Source organism: Podarcis liolepis (assembly GCF_965112155.1).
Source record: "Podarcis liolepis genome assembly, chromosome: 13".
NCBI classification, from domain to species: domain Eukaryota; kingdom Metazoa; phylum Chordata; class Lepidosauria; order Squamata; family Lacertidae; genus Podarcis; species Podarcis liolepis.
Window position 1 is genome coordinate 54,720,581 of NC_139573.1, and position 21,720 is coordinate 54,742,300.

At 45.2% G+C, this 21,720-nt stretch overlaps 1 protein-coding gene across 3 annotated transcripts in view; it reads right to left on the reverse strand.

The window, feature by feature from the left end:
• Positions 1-1,019: 1,019 nt before the first annotated feature.
• LOC310692408 (uncharacterized protein) overlaps positions 1,020-21,720 on the reverse strand; it is a 132,105-nt gene continuing 111,404 nt past the window's right edge. The window contains exons 3-5 of one of the 3 annotated variants that reach the window (XM_083473391.1): positions 3,879-3,925; positions 2,572-2,655; positions 1,020-1,184 (exon numbers count right to left, since the gene is read on the reverse strand). In XM_083473391.1, coding sequence (XP_083329517.1) covers positions 1,101-1,184; positions 2,572-2,655; positions 3,879-3,925 — 215 coding nt within the window. In that variant the 3' untranslated portion in view covers positions 1,020-1,100. Of the gene's footprint in view, positions 1,185-1,954; positions 2,656-3,878; positions 3,926-9,362; positions 9,438-21,720 lie in introns of those variants that run through there. The other 2 variants (XR_014518768.1, XR_014518769.1) reach the window with 2 other exon arrangements.

Here is a 21,720-nt window from a genome sequence, read left to right on the forward strand (position 1 = left end):
AGCTCCGTGGTGCGCCCTGACCGCGCGGCGCAGCGCAGAGACGGAGAGGGAACCGGCCAGCGCGCAGCCCTCCCCGTCCACCGAGGGAGCCCCGTCCGGGAGCCAATGGGCGCGGGGACGTCATTGCGCGGCCCCGGCCCTCGTGACCCCGCGCCCAATCCCAGCCCCGGACGCGGCGGGCTGCCGGCCAGGCGGGGCGGGGCCGAGGCGGCTTGACGCAGAGGAAGGCGCGTGATTGACGCAAGCGGCCAGGCTAAATTTAGCCCCCGCGGAGCCGGTTGCGCGCGGCGGGGCCGGGGGCGCGCCGGGCGGGTCCCGAGGCGGCGGCGGCTGCGCTCCGGCTTGGCCCCCGCTGCTCCGCCCGCCCGCGCGCAAGGGAGAGCTATTTCGGGAGCGCCGCGCGGCCGGGCGAGCCAAAGATAGCGCGGGCGGGAAGTATTTATAGCGCGGCGCCTCCGCCGCCGCCGCCGCTGCTTTTCCGGGGCGGGGAGAGGCAAATGCCGAGCCGGAGCCTCTGCCCCCGGGGCGAGAGCCGGAGCAGGGATTCCCCGCGCGGGCGGGCGGGGGAGGCGGAGACGCCGGGGCTGCCCCGGGCCAGCCTGACGCAATGGCGAGCGGACGGGGATCTCCCTGCCGGGGCGGGGACTCCGCCCGGAGCCGCGAAGCTGGGTGCCGCTCGTTGCCCGGAGGGGGCCGCTGCCCTCTCGCCAAGGGAAAGGGACTTGCAGCGAAGCCGCCGAGTCCAGAAAGCCGGAGCGGCGGGACCAAGCAACCTCCTGGCAGTGGCCGGCGCCCCGGGCCCCTCCGGGGGCAGCGCTGGAAAGGCAGATCCGCGATCGGTGGAGACGCGCGTGCGGACGTGAGGATGTGCCGTGCACGTGCACGCAGAAGAAAGGCTCCCTGAAGTCATAGAGGATTGGCTCCCTAATAAATACCTGTAGAATTGCAGCCCGACCCTACCTGTGTTTACTCGGAAGTAAGCCCCACTGACCTCTATTGGATTTGATAGCAGGTAAGTGTGTACAGGATTGTAGCTCTGGGGCAGCATTCTATGCGGTATTGACTTGAAAGTAAGTCCTCACGTGTTCGGTGCGACTTGTTTACTTGTTGTAAGTGACTGAATGGTTTTTCTTTGGTCCTTGCTGCAAACCAAACAGTCTTCCCATATCCTGGTACTGACAGCCCTGGAGGAGAAAAGCAAAACGTGTGAATACACCTTTAACATGCTAATAGTGAAATATGCACATGTATGCATTTAAAAATGTAGGGTCCAGTTGCACTGGGGTTGCTGCAGTGCATATGCATAAGTCCATATGCGTCACAGGGATCCTCGTTACATTCCATAAGATTCCAGCAGGGATGTTTCCTTTTGAGACCCCTTGCAGCTGATAAAAGTTGCAAATGGGTGGCTTCCCCTGTTTGCTCATGCAGTTCCTCACCGTGGTGTAAGGCTTTCCGCGGATGCAGGCATGCTTTTCTTTCATTTATTTAAAACCAATCTTCTGATCAGACACATGACCAGATAAGTTCCGTGAGCCAGTGGAGCAAAAGCTGTAATTTTTTGCGGTGGGTTTTTGGGGGTGTGTGTGGTTCTTTTTTATCACCATGTCAAATGGAATATTGTTGCCATTTTCCAGATGGGCACACTACACCCCCCCCCCCCGCGCATTTGTTCCTTGGTGGCTCCGGGGCCAGTGACTCCATGCTGCCCTCTACTGCCGGACATCATAGTGGCTGCAGTAAATGCAAAGCGTTCATTTCCTCCAGGGGTGCCATGGGCTGGAAGGTTCCTTGGTGTGTGGGGATTAATCTTCAGCTGTTTTTCCTGCAGGCCCAGAAGAGAGACCATTCCCCACAACTTCTGTCGCTGATTACCAGCCACACTCTGAATGAAAGGCAAGTTGGAGGGCTAGGAGAAGTCATGTGGGAGGGGGCCGTTCTCCTTCAACGTGATGAGTGAGCGAAGGGACCTGGGACTGCAATAAGGGTGGGGTGGCCTAACCTTGAGCAGTCCTGTGCAGGGGGGCAGGGGCAGTTCAAACACCCCCACGCCCCCTGGGCATTAAGTAGGTGTGGGTGCCTAACATGGGTGCCAACCCATCATACAACCTTGGTGGAGGGGGGAGGGCAGGAAATCTCCCTGTGATTGGCTCAGAACTTTAGTGCTTTATATGGAGGTTTCTGTTTTCAGCATAGCCAGTCGCTCTGCAAGACCCCTTCTGAATAATGTTTTCTCTTGCTCTGTGGTTAACTTCCTCTAACTATACTGTTTTGGAGAGTTTGGGGGTATATCTCCTCCTTTTCCATGCTAAGAAAGTTCCTTTTTAATGGAGGGCAGGAAGAAAATAAAAAAAAATGCTCTTGTGCAAATACTCTCCATTGTTTGTGTTTTTTTTTCTGAATCTGGTTCAGAAAACTGGATAACCCCCCCCCCTCCCCTGGCCAAATTCTGCCCCATGTAGCTTTCGTCAGGTCCCCCCCCCCCAAGTTTCTAGCTGGAAAGTCTTTGCACATTTGCAGCCCTTGGTTGGCGGACGCTCTCTCTCTTACAGTTAATTTTTTTCTTCATACCTGGGTAACTGCTAAATCTTGAGAAACCCCAGCCTTGTCTGCAGAAAGCCTTCTTTCATTGTCCGACTGATCAGCACAGGCCCACTGTTAAAAATGTAATCAGATCAGGGAAGTAATTGGGCTTTGCACAAGAGAAAACATAAACAAACCACAGATAGGGACTGTTGCAGGTGTGTATGTGTGTGTTCTGTAAGTTGACTTTATCCTACGAAGCAAACATGACTTCTGGAGGAGAAATCAGTGCCCAGTTGATGGGAGAGAAAAGCAAACAGGTGGTCCACGTTACTGTATGAACACTTGACTGGCAATAATGCCCTGAATCCTGAAACTACAGAGAATAGGGCAATGAGGAGTCTTGGGGATGAAGGCACACGGAGCAGGCTTCAGCTGCACTTTCTCTCATTAAGCCTTTTACTGCAGTCTGATTAAAGACATTGTAATTGAGCTGTCACCTAAAGGTAAAGATAAAGGGGACCCCTGACCATTAGGTCCAGTCGTGATCGACTCTGGGGTTGTGGCGCTCATCTCGCTTTACTGGCCAAGGGAGTATAGCTTCCGGGTCATGTGGGCAGCATGACTAAGCCGCTTCTGGCGAACCAGAGCAGGGCACGGAAACGCTGTTTACCTTCCCACCGGAGCGGTACCTATTTATCTACTTGCTCTTCGACATGCTTTCAAACTGCTAGGTTGGCAGGAGCAGGGACCGAGCAACGGGAGCTCACCCCGTCACGGGGATTCGAACTGCCAACCTTCTGATCGACAAGTCCTAGGCTCTGTGGTTTAACCTACAGCGCCACCTGCGCCCCTTGTCACCTAAATATACATATGGTCAAAACAATTTTGAACCAAGAAGCATGTTCTCTTTGTTTTTAGATGATGCCTGCATGTGTCTTCTTATGAGGCATTCCTTCTGTGTGAGAGTAGAATGAGAATGTCTCTTTTGTGACAGTATATGCCAACTGCAGTTTTTATATATATAGTTGTGTTGCAAAATCTATATTCCCCTTAACAGGGACACTTTTTGAGTCAATGATATTTTTTTAAATGATTACTCTAAATCATTAATTAATTAAATGTTGCAGCCTTGATTACCACCCCTTTTCTTTTTACTTACTTTGTCTTTTATAGGGCTGAGTGCTGATACTGAAAATCCATGCCGAGCCCTGACACAGATTAAGCCCAAGCAACAATGAGGAAATGTAACAGGGGTAAGACGAGGAATGGGCTCGCATCTAGATGCATTATACCGTAAAAGGAAATGTCGTCATAGTAGTACTAATATATATATTTATATATTTATACCCCACCTTTTTCCCTGACAGGGACTCCAGGCAGCTGATAGATAAAAGAAGAGCTAAAAACAAAGAAAAAAACAACAATTAAAAAACAATTAAACATTGTCAGGATTAAAAGTATATATTATGTAGATAGATCAAAATACATTAAAGCCATACAGATAATCACAGTAAAAACAGCACAGCAGCAGCTCTTTCATTAAAAGCCATCAATTCCCCCAAGCCTGTTGGAACAAGAAAGGGAGAATCATTCAAATAATTGCACTGCTAGCAATATTTTCACATTTGAGAGTTAAATCAGCTTTAATTTTTTTGTTTCTGCTGTTTATAGACCACCCATTGACCAAGGTCTTGTGGGCGGTTACTGAAAACCAGCAAAGCACAGATACACCTCAACAGAAAGATAGAGTAGAGATACATAGGGTGGCCCTTGCATCTTCCCCAAAGCTTTTGTTGTCCTGGCTGTCCAGGAATTGTGACTCTGCCAAAGGCAGAGGTAAGTTGTTACTGGACAAATCCTCTAGGGCTTTCAGTTTTTCTCCTTCTACTGCAAAATGTAAAACAGCCCCTAATGAAAATATAAAGCAAACTAGTTCACAGTCTAAATTTATTTTCCTGTCCAAACTCAAATATTAGAAGATTTCAGACCCCCCCCCTCTCTCTCTCTCACACACACACACACACAAAATATGAGAGGAGTTTCCTAAGCCGCATGAAAACATTCAGGCTTAAGATGGTTATGTTTTGAGCATGAGTGAAGCTTTTAATTATAAAGCCCTCCTGCTGTTAATACTTGAGCTGAGGTTACAGCATACTGATATTTCTGTGAGAAAGTAGCTGAAGGTAAACTGGGTCACTTGGGTAACCTTAAGGTCATATTACTGCCATGCAGTTTATCTGATCTCTGAAAAGTGTTCGGAATTCAGCACTAAAGCTGTTGGTGGTTGCCATCCAGAGACTATGATACAGAACTGCCTTGGTCACCAGTTTGTGGGCCCAGTTCAAAGTGCTGATGGTCTTCTTTAAAGGCCTAAACTGTACTGGACACACACTGCCTCCCCCCAAAAGCCACAATAGTCCAAGTAACAAAGAGCCAAACATTGCATTTCACAAACAGGTCACCCCATTCCTGATCCCCACGATTCTCCACAACTCTGTGAGACTCTGGGGGCTTCTTGTCAGCAGCCCGACTTAAATTAGGTGATTGTATATGTACTTGCCCATAATGTTTGACAGCATTAAAACATGTGAGGTGTCACCTTTGATAGAGTCTTCTCTGTGACTTCTCCAGCTTCTTGTTCCATAGTTTCAAACACTGCTCTGTGGGAAATTGCTGTCTCATGTAGCTATAGCATGTGTAATGCTAGTTAATGCAAAAAGCAATTAAGACCACAGAGTTGTATTGCTAGACACAGCTAGGTCATGCCCCTCACCTAGAAGGAAGGGAGTTAAATTTCCTGCTTTGGTCATTCTCTTTCACTATGTGAACTCTCAGATAAAGTTTGTGCCTGAGCCTGAACTTGCCCGCTATTAGTTCAGACCATGTGCTTAGAGCTGTTTCACTATATTTTGTACCCCAATATTTTTGCCTGTGTTTATATGCTGCTGCATGGATAAATGCATGAACCTGACTTTTGGAACTTTGTAAGTAAAGCATTTTAAAACTTCCCAAGGTGTGTGGTCCGTTCAGTGCTAAGAGGGGTAGAAATGGGGAAGCTCTGGTAGCGACTCAGAACAAGAAGTTTAAAAGGTTTAACAGCCTATATTCCCACAATATGCTGCTGCTTGTGACTTTTAAATCTCTGCTGGGGGCTGTCTGTTGCTGGAGAGCATGTTTAGCCCCACGCTTTAGATCTAGGGATCCAGACAATTCTTTTATTAATTACCCCACACGTATGATCTACATCTATGAATCTATTTTCCCCACCTGCTCATCTGATCCAGCAATTCCCAAGCTCACCCAGATAATCCTGTTTGCTGTCACAATCTTTTGATTCTCTTTCAACCATACTGTATTCTATAACTTTCAGAGACAAACCCCTGGGGTTTTGTGTGATGTTCATTATCAGTTCTTCAAACATGATTAAATGTCTGCTTCCTTGCTCGCATTATTATAACTGGGTTCAGCAAGAAGCCGCTTAAATCGGAACAGGTTACTGACAAACTGTACGTCTTGACAGACTATAGTCTTCATGAATGACACAGATTAGGAAGCAATAACTTTGTGTAGGGGTACCAGATGAGGTTGCCCTCTCCCCTCACCCCTCCCCTTATTTCTTCTTTCCTTGTAACCCTGGCCCAATGATTAAGAGATGGCTGGGGGACTCCGGATCGCCTCTCCAGTCTGCTCATGGATGGGATGGCTGCCCTGGTGCCAGGTCCTTCAAAGTGGCCCCTCAGGATTATGCACACCTTATATGAGGTTGGAACACTGGGTGGTCATAATAACAATTTCTCTAAATCCGAATCTTAATCAATATAATCCCCTAACATCTGTATCTATCTGTTCTTTAAATTTCTCAATTACTGGGATGTCAATGTAGAAAAATTAGGGGTGTGTGTGTGGACCTTTATCCTGAATTGCCCTGCCCCCACCCATTTTTAAAGGAAAATTGAAAAAGACACTTAAGTCTTGGTCCAAATTCAACCTCTTCCTCTTGGATATGTTTACTTCACTGAAGATGGCCGTCCTGCCCAAGCTGTTGTCCTCGCTTGTTTCTGTGGCTTGAACAATCAGGGTGGGGAACTCTGACAAATTGATTCTGATGAATGGGTGGGATTTCCCGCACATCCAATGCTTATGATTCTTTTCAGAGTAAGCATTTATTATCCTTCCTCTGGAATGATCTGCTTAAGCCTTGGGCTGACTTGGAGGCCTGTAATTGGAATAGCACCTTGACCCAGACAGTTTCCCTGTTCCCACAAGAAATGAAAGGGGGTTGAGAACTCCTTTTTTGGGGTGGAATTCGCAGAGGAATCTTGCTCCTCCCATCTCTCTTGTTCTTCCCTTCTTACATTGTCATCCCCCTTTCTGTTGTCAACGTAGAGGGCCACTTCGAAGAATCTTAACACACAGGGAATTGTTCTTGTTTCTATCACGATAATACTCCTTTTTCAGAAGAGCAACTCAAAGGCAAGTTGGAGGCACCCTCTGTGAACTGGTTGTCTGTATTTTGGATTCGTTGCTTTTTCTCAAACGGGACAGTCAAGTATCTGGGTCGCTGCCTGATTCAGCGGACAACTGCTTAGAAGCCACTTTGGCAAGTAAGCAGCATGTAAATAAATAAAGTGTGAACAATGGACTCAAAAAATGCACAGGGTGAAAGAGGGTGATGGGATCCTTGCCGGAAGATGCTGGGACCACCTTTTAAAATATCCTGCCTCAGAATTCTACAGATGTCCCCATTTGAGATCCAAGAGATTCATGTTAGCACCATCTGTGACGTTGCAAGATATCCTGGGGTCTTCTAGTCATCAGATGGTGCAGCGTAGCCGCTCAGGCAGCAAAATGTCTTGGGGGGTGTGTGTGTGGCTCCAATAAATTAGGTTGCACCACTGTTGTGAAGTAAGAATTAAATATAAAGGTCAGACAGAAACCAGAGCCCTTGTTTACAAAATACACTCTGCTGACAGGGGAATTGTGTGTTCTGTCCCCACCGCCACCCCCAAGTCTGCACACTGCATTTCCTCCGCAGAAAAGTGGTGCTGGAGTAGATCCAGATTAAGTGGTCCACACAAAGGTATGACATCTAAACTGCTGCTTCCATCAGAGAAGCTATTTTTCAGCACTAGCACAATGAGGAAGATTTGCCAAAAACACTCACTGCAGACAAAGCCCGAAGCAGTTCGTTTCACCCTTTCTTTGGTGCTTCTGTGAATGAATTGAGCACCCATGCATGTGCTCAGCAAAGCACTCGAGGCAGAGCCAAACATACTTTAAGGATAAAGCGAGTGAAGAACCAGAGTGCTGCTTTCTCAAAGGCAGTTGCTAGGGAAGATTAAAGATCTCTCCAGGGAACTGCATGCTGTCATCAGCTCAAAGCTCTCACAGAAGCTGAGCTGCTTATGTTCACTGCAATAAAAGCTACAGCACACAGGACATCACCCTACCATGAGAGGTTTTGTCAAACAGCCCAAGGCCAGAGAAAGTCAGCAGCCTAAGCTATTTCAGAAGAGCTTTTCTCCAGTCCCAACAGTTGTCCTCATACCCAATAGAAAACACTTATTTGGTAATCGTATAAAATATAACATACTATAAAATTATATTAAATAATAGGAAATGTTTATTTTATCGTCCTATTTATTATAGGGCCATAGTCACGGTTAAGTGAAGTCAACTGAATTGCACCCCACCATTACAGTGAGAAATCAGGAGGGGAGTCAGGTAGAAGATGGTTCAACAGATCGGCAGTGTGGAAGCAGTAAGTATGAAGGTGGTTTCTGCCGAACTTGGGGTAGAAAAGAGAGGAAATGGGTTATTTTGAATTAGTTAAATGACATGTATTGTGCATTTTTCTTCCATAGACTTTGTCGGGGGGGGGGATTTTCCAGAATGATTTATCCAATTATTTGGGGTGTATCCAGCTAGGTTCTGCTCAAGAGTAGATGTATGGAAATTAATGGACCTAAGTTAGTCGTGTCATTAATTTTGGTGGGTCTACTTTGAGTAGGTTTAACATTGGATACAATCCAATGCATTTTGGGGAAATGGGTCATTGTTTTAGGTCAGTTGGTTGTACTTGTACCCATGAGTTGTGTTTGTAATTTTTATTTAAAAGGCACTTTGTTGTCCAGTGTAATCAATGGACTTGTTGGGGCTACTGTTGCTAGGCAGTACTTCTGGCCAGTCTAGGACAATAGAAGCTTGCTGTTACTAGGCAGGATTCTCACATCCCAAACTTCAGCCTGCAGTTTGCAGTTCAGGTAGAAGTTAGGTATGAAATGAGGAGGGGAAAGCAAATCACAGGAGATGAATACAAATAGTTTGAGATGAATGCAGGGAGGGAAAGGAAGTTAGGTATGAAAGGAGGTGGGGGAAGCAAATCACAGGAGATAAATGGAAATAGTTTGAGATGAATGGGGAGAGGGAAAGGAAAATGATGTCACAGATGCGCAGCAACTGGATTCCATTTTTTATTGAAAAAAAATATTTTTATTGCTTTTATATATAGATAAACTATAGCAAAACATAAGAAGCATGTGTACAAGCAAAAAACAGGATGTATACCAAATTTTCACATATTAATGTCCAAAATGTTTTTTGTGCTATATAGGGAGTTAGTTACATGTATATGAATCCACAGCACTACCAACAACAAAGTAAGGAGACTTTCAGATTTCTGTGTCAAGAAGCCCATATGTGGAGGCAAGCTGGAGAAAGGTCCACCCTTCCTTGATTTGTTTAAGGAACAAACCTTTGCCTTGTGGCATAAAAGGTGTCTTTAGTCCTTTTAGTGTTCTCAGTTGGTGGGTTATCTTGCCCAGAGTTGCTGTTTTCGACATATTTCTATGCCACAATGTTAATGTCCAAGTTCGTTGAGGTTTTCCGTATTTGGGCAGTTGATGGATGGGCTTCAGCATTGAGAAAGATGTGCAATTCTTTAAATTTAATGTCAGTCTTGGGACCCACAATTATAGGTAATAGTAGCCATTGAGGAGTACATTCATTGTATTCCTTTAGTATATTAGCTGTTTCCCAGAACAGAGCTACTAGGCAATACCCCATTCCTACAATTTTGCCAACAAGCCAGTGAAATCTCTGATGTTACGTGAGGAAGTTGCACAGGTGTCCTACCCTACCTGTGCCAAAGCTTAATTGTACTCTCTCGCTCTAATGTATGCTGGCAGAGGGTCATATCCATCTCTGCTGTTCTGCTGTCTCAGGAGACTTAGGATTTCAGAGTGACACTTTCCCCATCCCTCCTCTCCCTAGCAGCCTCAAAATCACCTCCAGAGGGCTGGACCATCACCTGGGGAAGATTTTGAGGGTGTAAAAGGAGAGAAGAGGAAACTTCATAGTGTGAGTGGAAATTAGTGCATGCCATGTTGGATGCAACCCACAGGCTGGAAAGTTTTGAATTCCCACATCTTAACTCTGATGACTACTAGCTGTTGTGATTAATAGGTAAAAGGTAAAGGACCTTTGGATGGTTAAGTAAAGTCAAAGGTGACTGAGGTTGCGGCGCTCATCTCGTTTTCAGGCCGAGGGAGACGGTGTTTATCCACGGACAGCTTTCTGGGTCATGTGGCCAGCATGACTAAATCGCTTCTGCCGCAACGAAACACCGTGATGGAAACCAGAGTGCACGGAAATGCCGTTTACCTTCCCGCCACAGCGGTACCTATTTATCTACTTGCACTGGTGTGCTTTCAAATTGCTAGGTTGGCAGGAGCTGGGACATAGCTGGAGCTCACCCAGTTGCAAGGATTCGAAACGCCGGCCTTCTGATCTGCAAGCCCAAGAGGCTCAGTGGTTTAGACCACAGCGCCACCCGCATCCCTATTAGTGATTAATAAATTGATGGTGATAATAGTGATGGTAGGTCTCAAATCAGCCTTTGATTTGATAACCCAAGGCAGAAGTTGTCGACCTTTTTGAGTCCACAGCTCCCCTGACCAACTGCGTTCTTTCTGCGGCTCCCCTGGAGAGAAACGTGCTCTGAGTCTCAGGAGCTCCCCTTGCCTGCCGAGCTGCCCACCCCTCACCTCTTTTGCGGAGACCCTTCCTTGTGGAGGGTTCCCTCAGCCTCCTCTCCCCTTTCCTCAAGAATCTTTGCTCGCTTGTTTACTTACCCTGAGGCCACCTTGGCTCTCGGCAACCTGCTCTCAGCTCCCCTGGCCAGCTGTGCAAGCCTTTGGGAGGCAGAGACACGAGAGGGCGTCAGAGGAGGGAAGGAAGGAAAGAGGGACAGAGGCCACTGTTGCCCACGGCGTGCCTGACCACCATTCAAGACGCCCCAGGGTGCCACGGCACACTGGTTGAAAACCACTCACCTAGGGGATGGTTGCAGAACAACCAAAAGAGTGCATCAATTGATAAAAGTCTGTTTTATCTCACGGAACAATTACAGTTGGAAAGTAGAATGGAAATCAGATGTTGTGTAGGAGGTCCTCTGTCAAATTCTGTTGCAACTGCGAGAGGAATTAGTGTTGTAGTCTAGCTCCCCTTGTTCCCTGATTTAACTCTCCAGAACGTCATAAACTGAAAATTTGCAGAAGCCAGAATGCCTCCAGACTCATGTATGTGGACGATGCAGTCCTTCTCTCAAACACAGTTAGGCCTGAAACATGTATTAGAGGAATGTTCTAACCTTTACGTATAAGAATGAAGCTCTTGCAAGACTAAGGGATTTTTTGCTTATTCTTAAAAAGTAATGAAAGATAAATGGCTCTTTTGATGGCTACTTACGTGTTTTTAACTTTTTATGATTTTATCGCTTGGTTTCATATTTTTATACTGTTGTAAACAGCTGTGGTATATCTTTATGATGCAGCAATATAATAAATATTTTTAATAAATAAATAAATAAAGCTATTATATAGTTCTCTATCTCCAAATCCATGAAGAGGATGCAGAGGCAGAGGGAGTTTGGCCTACCTGCAGTAACACTGTCCTGCTGTGGAAGACTATCGGTAGGGTTATTTTTGACTACAGTGGAACCTCGGGTTATGTACCGTCCTCCTTACGAATTCTTTGGGTAACAAGCTCCGCTAACCCGGAAGTAGATGCCCCTTGTGAACCTTGCCCCGGGGTGCGAGCAGAAGTCGCGTGCTGGCAGAGGCCCCATTAGCGAAAGCGCACCTCATGTTAAGAACGGTTTCAGCTTAAGAACGGACCTCTGGAACGAATTACGTTTGTAACCGGAGGTACCGCTGTATTGCAGAAAGAACTGGACAAATGATAGGGCTCAAGTTGAGAGCCCAGCCTTGTTATCACTATTAATAAGGAGCTACTTCACAAAGAACGTATTAGGATGGAGGTGAATAAGCATTGGAAAGATGGGGAGGAACTTTCCACTAAAGAGTAGATCGAATGAGCAAGGAACATTATTTTAGCTGAAGAACCTGCACATCAAATTAGGCAAGGGATTGGGGGGGAAATGATTTATTCATGACAACATGGTATCCATTTATTGTTTATGCTCCATTTATTGTTTATGCCATCAAAGATTTATCACTATGTAGTCTGCCTAATTCTTGGAGCAAGTTTTGGCAGTTTTTTTTTCTGAATGAGGAAAACAATTGTTAAGATTTTTGTGTAAGATGTGAAGAAAATGTACCAGCAGTTCCAAGAAAATTTGTAAAACATTATTGGAATAAAGCGATAGCTCTCATCTTGGTTTATTGCTGTTTACAGTTTGTTAATACCACTGTTTTGTGGGATAAATCAGCCTCATATAACCAACATGCGTAACTCTAATGAATGCACTAAGAGGTTAAGACCATAGAGTAAGCTGTCCTGCCAGGCTTACCTAGGACACTGCCCCTCACCTTGGGAGGAAGGGCTTCCAAACTCTTTGTTCTCTCACTTGAACCCTACTAGTAAGGAGGTCTAAGCTGGATGCGCGGCTTAAACAAGCTATTTTTGTGATTCTATACAAATAATTTAGAAATTTGGCATTTTTTAACCCAATTTAAACTGCCTGTCTTTTTTTTGCTGCTGTATGGAAAAGCACATGAATCTGACCTCTGAGGAGTTTGTAAGTAAACAATTTTTAACTTACCAAATGTGTGGTCTCTTTCTGTGCTATGGAAAGTGGGGAATTTTGGAAGCAACTTAGAAGGGGATATTTTAAAGTACTAACTGCCTATATTTCCACACTTTACTATGCTGCATATATTGTGATTTTTAAATCTCTGCTGGGGCTCTCACCTAAAAATACTTGCCCCAAACCTAGATCTTGGCGTCTAGGAAATTCTCCTTTTCATTATACCTAAAACATTTCTCCTTTTAACCAAACAAATGACGTTTTCTGGGGCATTGTCTGCATCCTGACATCAGGAAGATTGGAGCTGTCATAAGAGCTGTTAGTTAAGCAACGAAGTTCTCAGGCCCTGATCCACAAAAAGTGCTTGTGCAAGTCCTCTTCCCAGGCAGATAGCCAGGTGCTTTGGCAGTGACTCTGAAGATCTTCCCTGGCTTGCTGTCCTGTTCCGGTGGTCTTCTTGGGTGTTGGAGAACTGACTAGGAACCCAGGCAGCTGGGTAAGGACCTCCAGTCCTGGGGCAGGGATAGCTCCTCAGGTTCATTGGTAGTATGGAGATCTGCTGGAGGTTCCAGCTGCCCTTGCTCTTTATTTGAGGAGACCTCAGGTTATCAGTCTGAGCAACGCTGAATCCTAACAGTTAGCCTGAGAAATAAATAGCAATATATCAAATAGTAAAAATCATCACGGCCACCTTGCAACCATGAAAGAGGTGCATGAGTTTGCTTGGTTTCCTCTTCCCTACCCATCCCACTTTCCTTTTGTGTTGTGCCTTTTCAGTTGAAGGCTTGCATTATTTTTGTTGATAGAAGCTGCTTTGGGATCTTTTTCAGCTGAAGAGTGGAAGTATAAATGCATTGAGTGAATGGACTGATGAATAATAATAAATATAACAAGCCTCTCTCCCACAGTAAATGGAGCAGTGATAGAATTAGAAGAGGTATGCCTCTCTACCCTTATAGCTTGCTTGAAGAACAGGAAGCAGAGAGTAGGCATAAATGGACAGCTGTCACGATGGATGGATGTAAGAAGTGGAGTCCCCTGTAACTTGTTCATAACTTGTGATGAGACCAAATCATTCAGGCAGGTAAAAGCAAAAGGAATCAAGGGTAGCTCCAAACCAGGCGATTAGTCATTAAAATAGTAGATACACTCCACTCAGAGCTGGCACCAGGTTTGAGAGAGCCCCGGGGAACATGGATTCCACCCTCTATCAGTGGGTCCTGGTGGACTTACTTAGCTGTGGTGACAGGGCTGCAAGGTGACGTGGTTCAGCCACCATGTTTCAATATTAGGTTCACAGTATAAAAATACAAAACACAAAATACATAATAAAAACAAGAATACAACAATACCCCCCCCCCATTTAAAAGGACATAGACTGTTAATCAGCTCAAGGCCTGGTTGAAGAATTTTTGCCTGGTGTTTAAAGATCAGGAAGGCCTCAGGCGAGTCTCTGGGGAGAACATTTGACAAATAGGGAACCACTGCAAAAAAAGGTTAAACAGGTACAGTGGACCCTCCGGATACGAATTTAATTTGTTCCAAGGGTTCGTCCACAACCTAAAAAGTCTGTAGGCAGAGGCACCGCTTCTGCACATACGTGTGGTGTGATCGAGTGCTTCTGTGCATGCGTGCGCGGCAAAACCTGGAAGTATACACTTCCGGGTTTGCCACGTTCATAACCTGAAAGTTACGTATCCAGAGCGGTACATAACTAGAGGGCCCACTGTACTGGCTGCAAAGACATGTTTCCTGAGATACAGAAGAAGAGAAATGAGTTGAGTGTAATTCCTATATGACCAACACAATGAATGTAAAGGACAAAGAGAGGAAAGATAATTCAGGGATAACCTCTTCCAAAATTAATGACCAGGTGGAATGGTCAATGCAGACTGAGAGGGAAGACAGTTATAGGGGGATAGCAAGATGAGTCTTTGCAAGATGAATAATGCATCTAAAGTTTAATATTGTTTGGGTGAATTAACAAAATTCTAACCCATCGTGGCGTGACTGCACTGCACGTTTATTGGAGACTCTGCAGACTGACTGGAGTATGTGCACAGAGTGTACAAAACAGGATATGCATGTTCCCCAAGGCCTGTTGGGAATTATCTATAAGGGCCAGATAATATACAAAATTCAGCTGAGATGTGTACTTTGCCCAAAGGCAAGTTTATGTACACAGTTCCCTCTTCATTGAAGGATTGTGTATGTTCTCCATGAGGCCTGGTGAATGTGCACAATGGCTGGCTGTGATACACATTAACCACTCAATTTATATTCCACTTAACACACACAGGTTTAGACTAGTATCTATTGTGAGCAGTAATGGTAACTTCTCTCTCAAAAATGTATAGTAGTATTATTCAAAAGTGAATAATAGAACACTATGTAGATTATCATCATCATTACAGTTCTTGAAGCCCAGAGTGATTGCATAGCTCCTTGTATAAACAAAACTGTTTTCCTATTTCCTATGAAAGCTGTTCTTCCAGCCGACCCCTTCAAGTCTGCATCAAAGAATGACATATTTCTGACGTATTGCGTCACAAAGAGCCATTCTGTCTACCAGGAACAATCACATGGAAGCAGCTTTTCTGTTCTAAAATGAAAGGCCAAAATTGGGTTGAATAGCCTTTCTACAACCACAGTAGAACATATCGCCTCACAATTGTACAATGATCCACAATATTAAGTGCTGATAGCTATTTAAAAATGCTTGCAGGGGAAAAAACAGCAGTTTCTCTCCACACCTCCATGTAGATATATTCCAAAATACAGTTATTATGGGAACAGGTTAAAAGTGAGATAAGCCTGATTCATACAACAGAAACTCAGCTTCTTCCAAAAGACTATTTGCTGGGTATACTGGCAAAAGAGAGAGCCTGAACAGTCTGTCTAAAATGTGTCATTTTATTCGTGCTGGGGAAAGGGGTGGGGGAGACTTATATTTAACAATTAGCAGTCTAATCAGTCTATTCAGTCTATCTCAGCAAATAGCAAGTATATCCATATCCCCACTCCTGGAATTACTAACATACTGTTGCAACATGAATGGAAGGAAAGGACTGGTTCACACATGGCATTTCATCACTAGATGGCTGCAACATCACTTGATGGTTTGCATGTTCCATCCCCAGATAAATTCAGCACAGACCAAACTGCTTAACATGCAAGTATGCACCTAGGCCATCGTAATTCTGATTCCAGTTACTGCACCCATGGGGCAAGAGGAGTGTGCCGTTAATATGCTAATCTTTTCCGGTAAGTGGGTATTTCAATTAATTAAAATATTAAATAAAGACTGGGGAAACAGGTCATTGACCCATGATGGGCATGATGACCTGTCATCATCCTATGCTGAATTTTCAGTTTTCAGGATAGGTATGGTATCTGACATAACATCTGTTTTGCAGCAGCTGCATTCCCAGTTTATGTCCCCTGTTATGGCTCCTGCCAACCTAGCAGTTCGAAAGCATGTCAAAGTGCAAGTAGATAAATAGGTACCGCTCCGGCGGGAAGGTAAATGGCATTTCCGTGCGCTGCTCTGGTTCGCCAGAAGCAGCTTAGTCATGCTGGCCACATGACCCGGAAACTGTACGCCGGCTCCCTCGGCCAATAAAGCGAGATGAGCGCCGCAACCCCAGAGTCTGCCACTGGACCTAATGGTCAGGGGTCCCTTTACCTTTACCTATGGCTCAGAGGCTTCTAGGAGCAGCAGGTGAACACCTCTGGTCTGGTTCCATCTTGGTTCAAGTGGAGCTCATCCCTTTTGGACAGCCCCAGCTTGTCCTAAAGGACTGCTCAGTGCCCAGCAAATCCCAAATACCACTCATGCAGTGATTTAAGTCTCAGTGAATTAATGACAGGTAATCATAGCAATCATAGCAGGACAAGCAACTGCCTTGTCCTGATGATGTGGACAAGGTGTGGGGAATAAGAATCACATAACAAGGTTTCTACACTTTTCACCCAGACTCTCACATGAGAATGAGGAAATCCCAGCGTGTGGAATAATGCAAATGCTTCTGAAACACACTCATTCTGCATTGCATAAGGGACCTTCCTTGGAAGTTTGCTGTGAGGTGAGAGATCTGTTATTTGGGGATGGCTCTTTCCACCTGCCTTGCCCCTGGGAACATTTATGAGGAAGCTTCTTCCTGGACTGTGAGCAGAACTGGGTGGGAGGCACAGAAATTTAAGATCTACCTTTAAGAGAGGACTCCGCATTCTACGTTCGATTTGTGTTTTTTGTAGCTGCTTTTGTGTTTTATTTGGATTAGTCTTCTATATCTTATTGCATTATGAATAACTTTAATAAAAAAAATTCACATGCAGAACTGTGAGGAGAACTTGTGGTCTGTTGTGGCGGCATAAATGGGTTGCTAATTGACCTAATGTTGCTAATTGGCCAAACGGTCAATAATGGTGAACCTGTGCTCACTTTTTAATATTTTTAAAATGAATTGTTAATGATTGAATTAATAATTCTACAACTGAATATGATATTGTAGTTTATTATGTATTACAATTCTGTTTCTGTAGACTATCTATTTTCTGTAAACTGCTTTGGGTACAAATTTTGGGTTTGTGGAAAATGCAGTGCATATATATAAATTACGAGGTAAACTAGAGGCCACATAAGCAATTACACTTTCTTCTTAATCTGTCCATTTTATAGTTTTGAAAATATTCAATCATTCAGCCTAAAAATAACATTTTATTTCAGAATTTTGTACTTGATTCAAAAAAACTTTTCACTAGTTAAACCAACCGTATTTTATTAGAGCTAAGTTTAATCAATTGACTAATGCTTTAGCTAGTGGGGGGGAAATCTTTTTGAATCGGATACAAAATTTGGAAATAAAATATTATTTTAGGCTGAATGGTTGAGTATTTTCAGCCATCTAAAAATTGATCTACTTCCACTTTAAAAAAAGAGACAACATCCCAAAGCAACCAACTGGCTGTTTCAAAGGGACTAAGTATATCCTTGTCTTTATCTTTGATACGGTAATTACATTTTCTCAATTTGTAAGCTCTCTAAGCTGTGGTAGGGATTGTATAATAGGCACAAGTGAGCTAAAAATACATTTCATATTTAACTGCCTAATAACCGGCAACTGAGGGAAACAGGAGCCAAATATGAAAACAGGAAGTTCCCCTCCTCAAGCTGCGTTTTTCTGATAGGTAGGATTTCTTAAAGCCTTTGCTAAAATAATAACCCCCTTCAAGTTTTAAATAAAAGCAGAGTTGTTGGCCATTGTTTATAGCTCTGCGTAGCTGAAAAGCAGTGACCGTATTATATTAAGAGGAGCTTAACTGAGTCCTGGGAACAGGCGCTAAATTTAGCACCTTTATTTGCAACAGTAAAAAGCTTCAGTTTTAAATTCCGTTTTGACTCAGTAATTTGGTGCCGATACCCTATGTGGTCTGCATGTAGCAAAGTGACCCCGATTCCAAATCTAACTTGAGTCTGAAATGATGGGATGGATTTTTGGATTTCGCTATCTACTCCTCCAAGCTGTTTGTTCCGGTTTAGAGCTAAAGAGCAGGTTTTCCCTGCGAAATGAGCGGAGCAAGGCAGAAACGTCTGACCCGTGCCTAGGTAGCACAGGGCAAGCGGCAGTGTCAATTTTGGTGTAAGCTGCTTGGAACTTTCTGCAAGGAGAAACTCACTAAGACCTGGGCGGAAAGTGAAAAAAGCGTGCTTAGCAGGTGCAACGTGCGGGAGGAGGAAGATGCAGGAGGTGACCGTGGGGATGGTTTGGATGCAGGGCGGCTGGACAAAAGGGGAGAGAGGAGGCAAGGACCTGGGAGTGAAGGGGAACACGGACGCAGAGTGGGACTGCAGAGCAGAAGAGAGAAGCGGATTTGGGTCTGGGGCTGGGAAAGGGAAAGGCACCTTGTACGAGGTGAGAAAACGAAGCTGCATGGAGTTAATGGTGAGGGAAATCACTGACGGAGGAACCATAGCTGTCAGAATTGGACAAAATGACAGGAAGGATTCGAAACCTGCGGGACCAGAGATTTACAGAAGATTGGAAGAAATATATGAATTATTTGAAGAGCAACTGTAATCAACAAATTACGCTAGTAGGACTACAAGAAGTTTTGTAAGGAGAAATATACGAAGTGTTACAAAGTAGAAAATAAGGGATCAGCAGCCTCGAAAATAAGGGATCAGTAGCTTCTCCTGCCCCGGGGACAGTTTACAGGGTATCTAACAATCCGGGATAGCAGCGCGAAACGGCACTGGAATACGGGAATTTCCTGCAAAAAAAGGGAAGGTTGACAGCTATGGTAGGAACGGGAGTACAGAGCGAGCGGCCCACCCCTGGCACCACTATTCCGGTAGGGTGCCATCGCGGCGGCCCCCCTGGACACACGCCGTGCACCCCCCCGCGCTGGGTTCCACACCCCTGTGGGTGGTGTGCCACGCCCTCGTGGGTGGTGTGCCACACCCCTGGGATGCGCACCATGCCCCCACAAGCAGTGTGCCATGCCACACCCCCGCAGGCAGCATGCCACGCCCCCAGGAGGCGCACCATGCCCCCGTGGGCACCAGCCACTCCCCCGCCTGCTCTCCACCCCCGGTAGCGGAGCATGCAGCTTCGTCCCTGGGAGGAATGGCAGGGATGAAGCCCTGAGTAACCTCATATAATACAAGTCCACTCACCTCTCTTGGTGCAGCAGCGTTCCCCAACAGTGGAATTCAAACAGCAGTGCCCTTCCTGATAGTGGGTCGGGCATATGCCCCCACTGCCTATCAGGAGCTGGATCTTAGCCTGCCCTCTACATTGGCGAATGGGGATGCAGGCTGGGATGTGGGCGGAGCCAATAGAGCCGATGGTGGGCTTCCCTCAGATCCGCCCCCTGCCCATTTAAGCAGCCCACACCGGGGGCACAGCCTGTTTGTTCCTGCGCCGGGTTCCCCCACACCCACCGTTTACGCTGATAGGCAATGACTTTGCTGTGGCTGCGGTGGTCGCCGTTCTTTAAGGGGCCTGGCAGGAATTTGCCCACCGGGCTAATTGGCACTGACCTGGTGGTTTTGCCTACCTCATAGCAATTCGTCACAACTGGTTGAGCACTGGGGCAATCCCTTGTTTGGGACGGAGGGGAGGTTGTAGTCCCTGCCTGCCCCTCCAAATGCTGGGGTAGCCCATTAAAAGGATCCGGGGAGAGTGGCCACGTCTGCGTGTACAGGGGGCCAGGGCCAAAGGCACTCCCCCAGACAGCGGTCCCTGCGGGGGTCACCCTATTGGGTGTAAGTCTTAGGAACTCTTCCTTGATTGACCACGCATCACTTCTGGGGGACGGGCCGAAAGTATTTAGATTGCCCCCTTGCCCAAACCAAACCTCTTTCATCTGTATTCAATAAAGTGGTGGCCTGTTTTTAACTCAAACCCAGTCTTATTGGTCTCTTATTTGTATGGGTTGGGGTCTGGGAAGTCCGATGCCTGGTCCTGCAACAGTGCTGCCAAGGGGAGTAGAGGAGGGAGAAAGGTTGTTTTCTGCTGCTCCAGAGAAGCGGACACGGAGCAATGGATCCAAACTACAAGAAAGAAGATTCCACCTAAACATTAGGAAGAACTTCCTGACAGTAAGAGCTGTTTGACAGTGGAATTTGCTGCCAAGGAGTGTGGTGGAGTCTCCTCCTTTGGAGGTCTTTAAGCAGAGGCTTGACAACCATATGTCAGGAGTGCTCTGATGGTGTTTCCTGCTTGGCAGGGGGTTGGACTCGATGGCCCTTGTGGTCTCTTCCAACTCTATGATTCTATGATTCTATTCTATGATTCTACTACTACATTTTGGTGACCCCAGAGGCAGCTGGCTTATTGCGAAGCTATGGGCTGGAAGTTATTGTCCATTTTTAAGCACACGCCGCCTGGGCTTTTTCTCCTTGGGCTGCTCCTTTACCAACCGCACTGGTAGTTAGATGGAGCGGGGCTTTCAGTCGGACCTGTGCTCCAGCGCAGTGGAGAGGCCCCTGAGTGTGGTGTCTTCTCCCTTTGGTCTCAGAAATTTATGTTTGGAAAACAAAATCTGATATTCTCAGGTTTCCAGTTTAGCCAACTGCTAAGAATAAACCTTTGTTGTAAGCCACTTATGCCTCAATCTTTTTCATGTTTCATTAGAAGTAAACGACACTGTTCTAAATTTGTTCCCAGGTAAACGTGCAGAGGCTTGCCATTTCTGTCATCCTGAGTTGTTCTCATGTAATCGTGTTTTGTAAAATGATCATAAACAAACTTGCAAACACAGAGCTCTACATTCAGTACAAAACAAAGCGGTATGGGACCTTTGAGAGCTCTTTGGGCTTCCTGGTTTGAGTATTTGTGTGGAACCAGGGCTTGGGGTGAGTCACTTGCTTCTTTTCTGTTAAAAAAGCCAATTGCAACTTTATCAAAATCTGCAATTTTCAGTGGATTCAGGCTGAATGAATGACCGCTAGTATTCACTAGTCAGTTTTGTTTGCTTTTTTGCTAGTGAAAATCACAGTACAAGCTGTCAATAAGAATAATATGAATGGATGGGACAATTGACCAGCAAGATTCTTTACAAAATGAAAGAGTTTGAAGTGGACATTTAAAATTATAGCACAGAGGTGACTGGGATTTATATGAAGCTTAATTATTTTTAGCTACTGCATTTTGAAATTAAGATATTTGGCACTGCGGTTTGTCTCTAAAGCAGAAAACGGATGTGTTTTACATTTCTTTGAACAAGAAATTCATGACACACTATGTGAAACCACGAATGAACCCTGGAATGAGACATATTCCCCTAAGGAAGACTTGTTGTGTCTGAATAGGTTAGTTCCACTGTGTTAGCTTTAAAAGTGTGATTTTTACCTGGTACTATATAGGATATTTACTTGAAAGGATATTTTAACCCTCTTGTGGCCAGGCAGACCTGTATATACGCCCTCTCTAAAGCACTTTAATATAGGAGCAAACCTAGTTATAAAATGAGGCAAAATAGTAATAATTTGGGAGAACAAATAAGGAGGATTCCCCTTCATGTGACAATTTAAAAATAATTCACCAACAGCAGTATGTTTCATTTTTTATTTACTTATCTCTCCATGTAGCTTGTACCATGTGGAACAAACCTTAAGAATGGGTAGGATCTGTAAATTA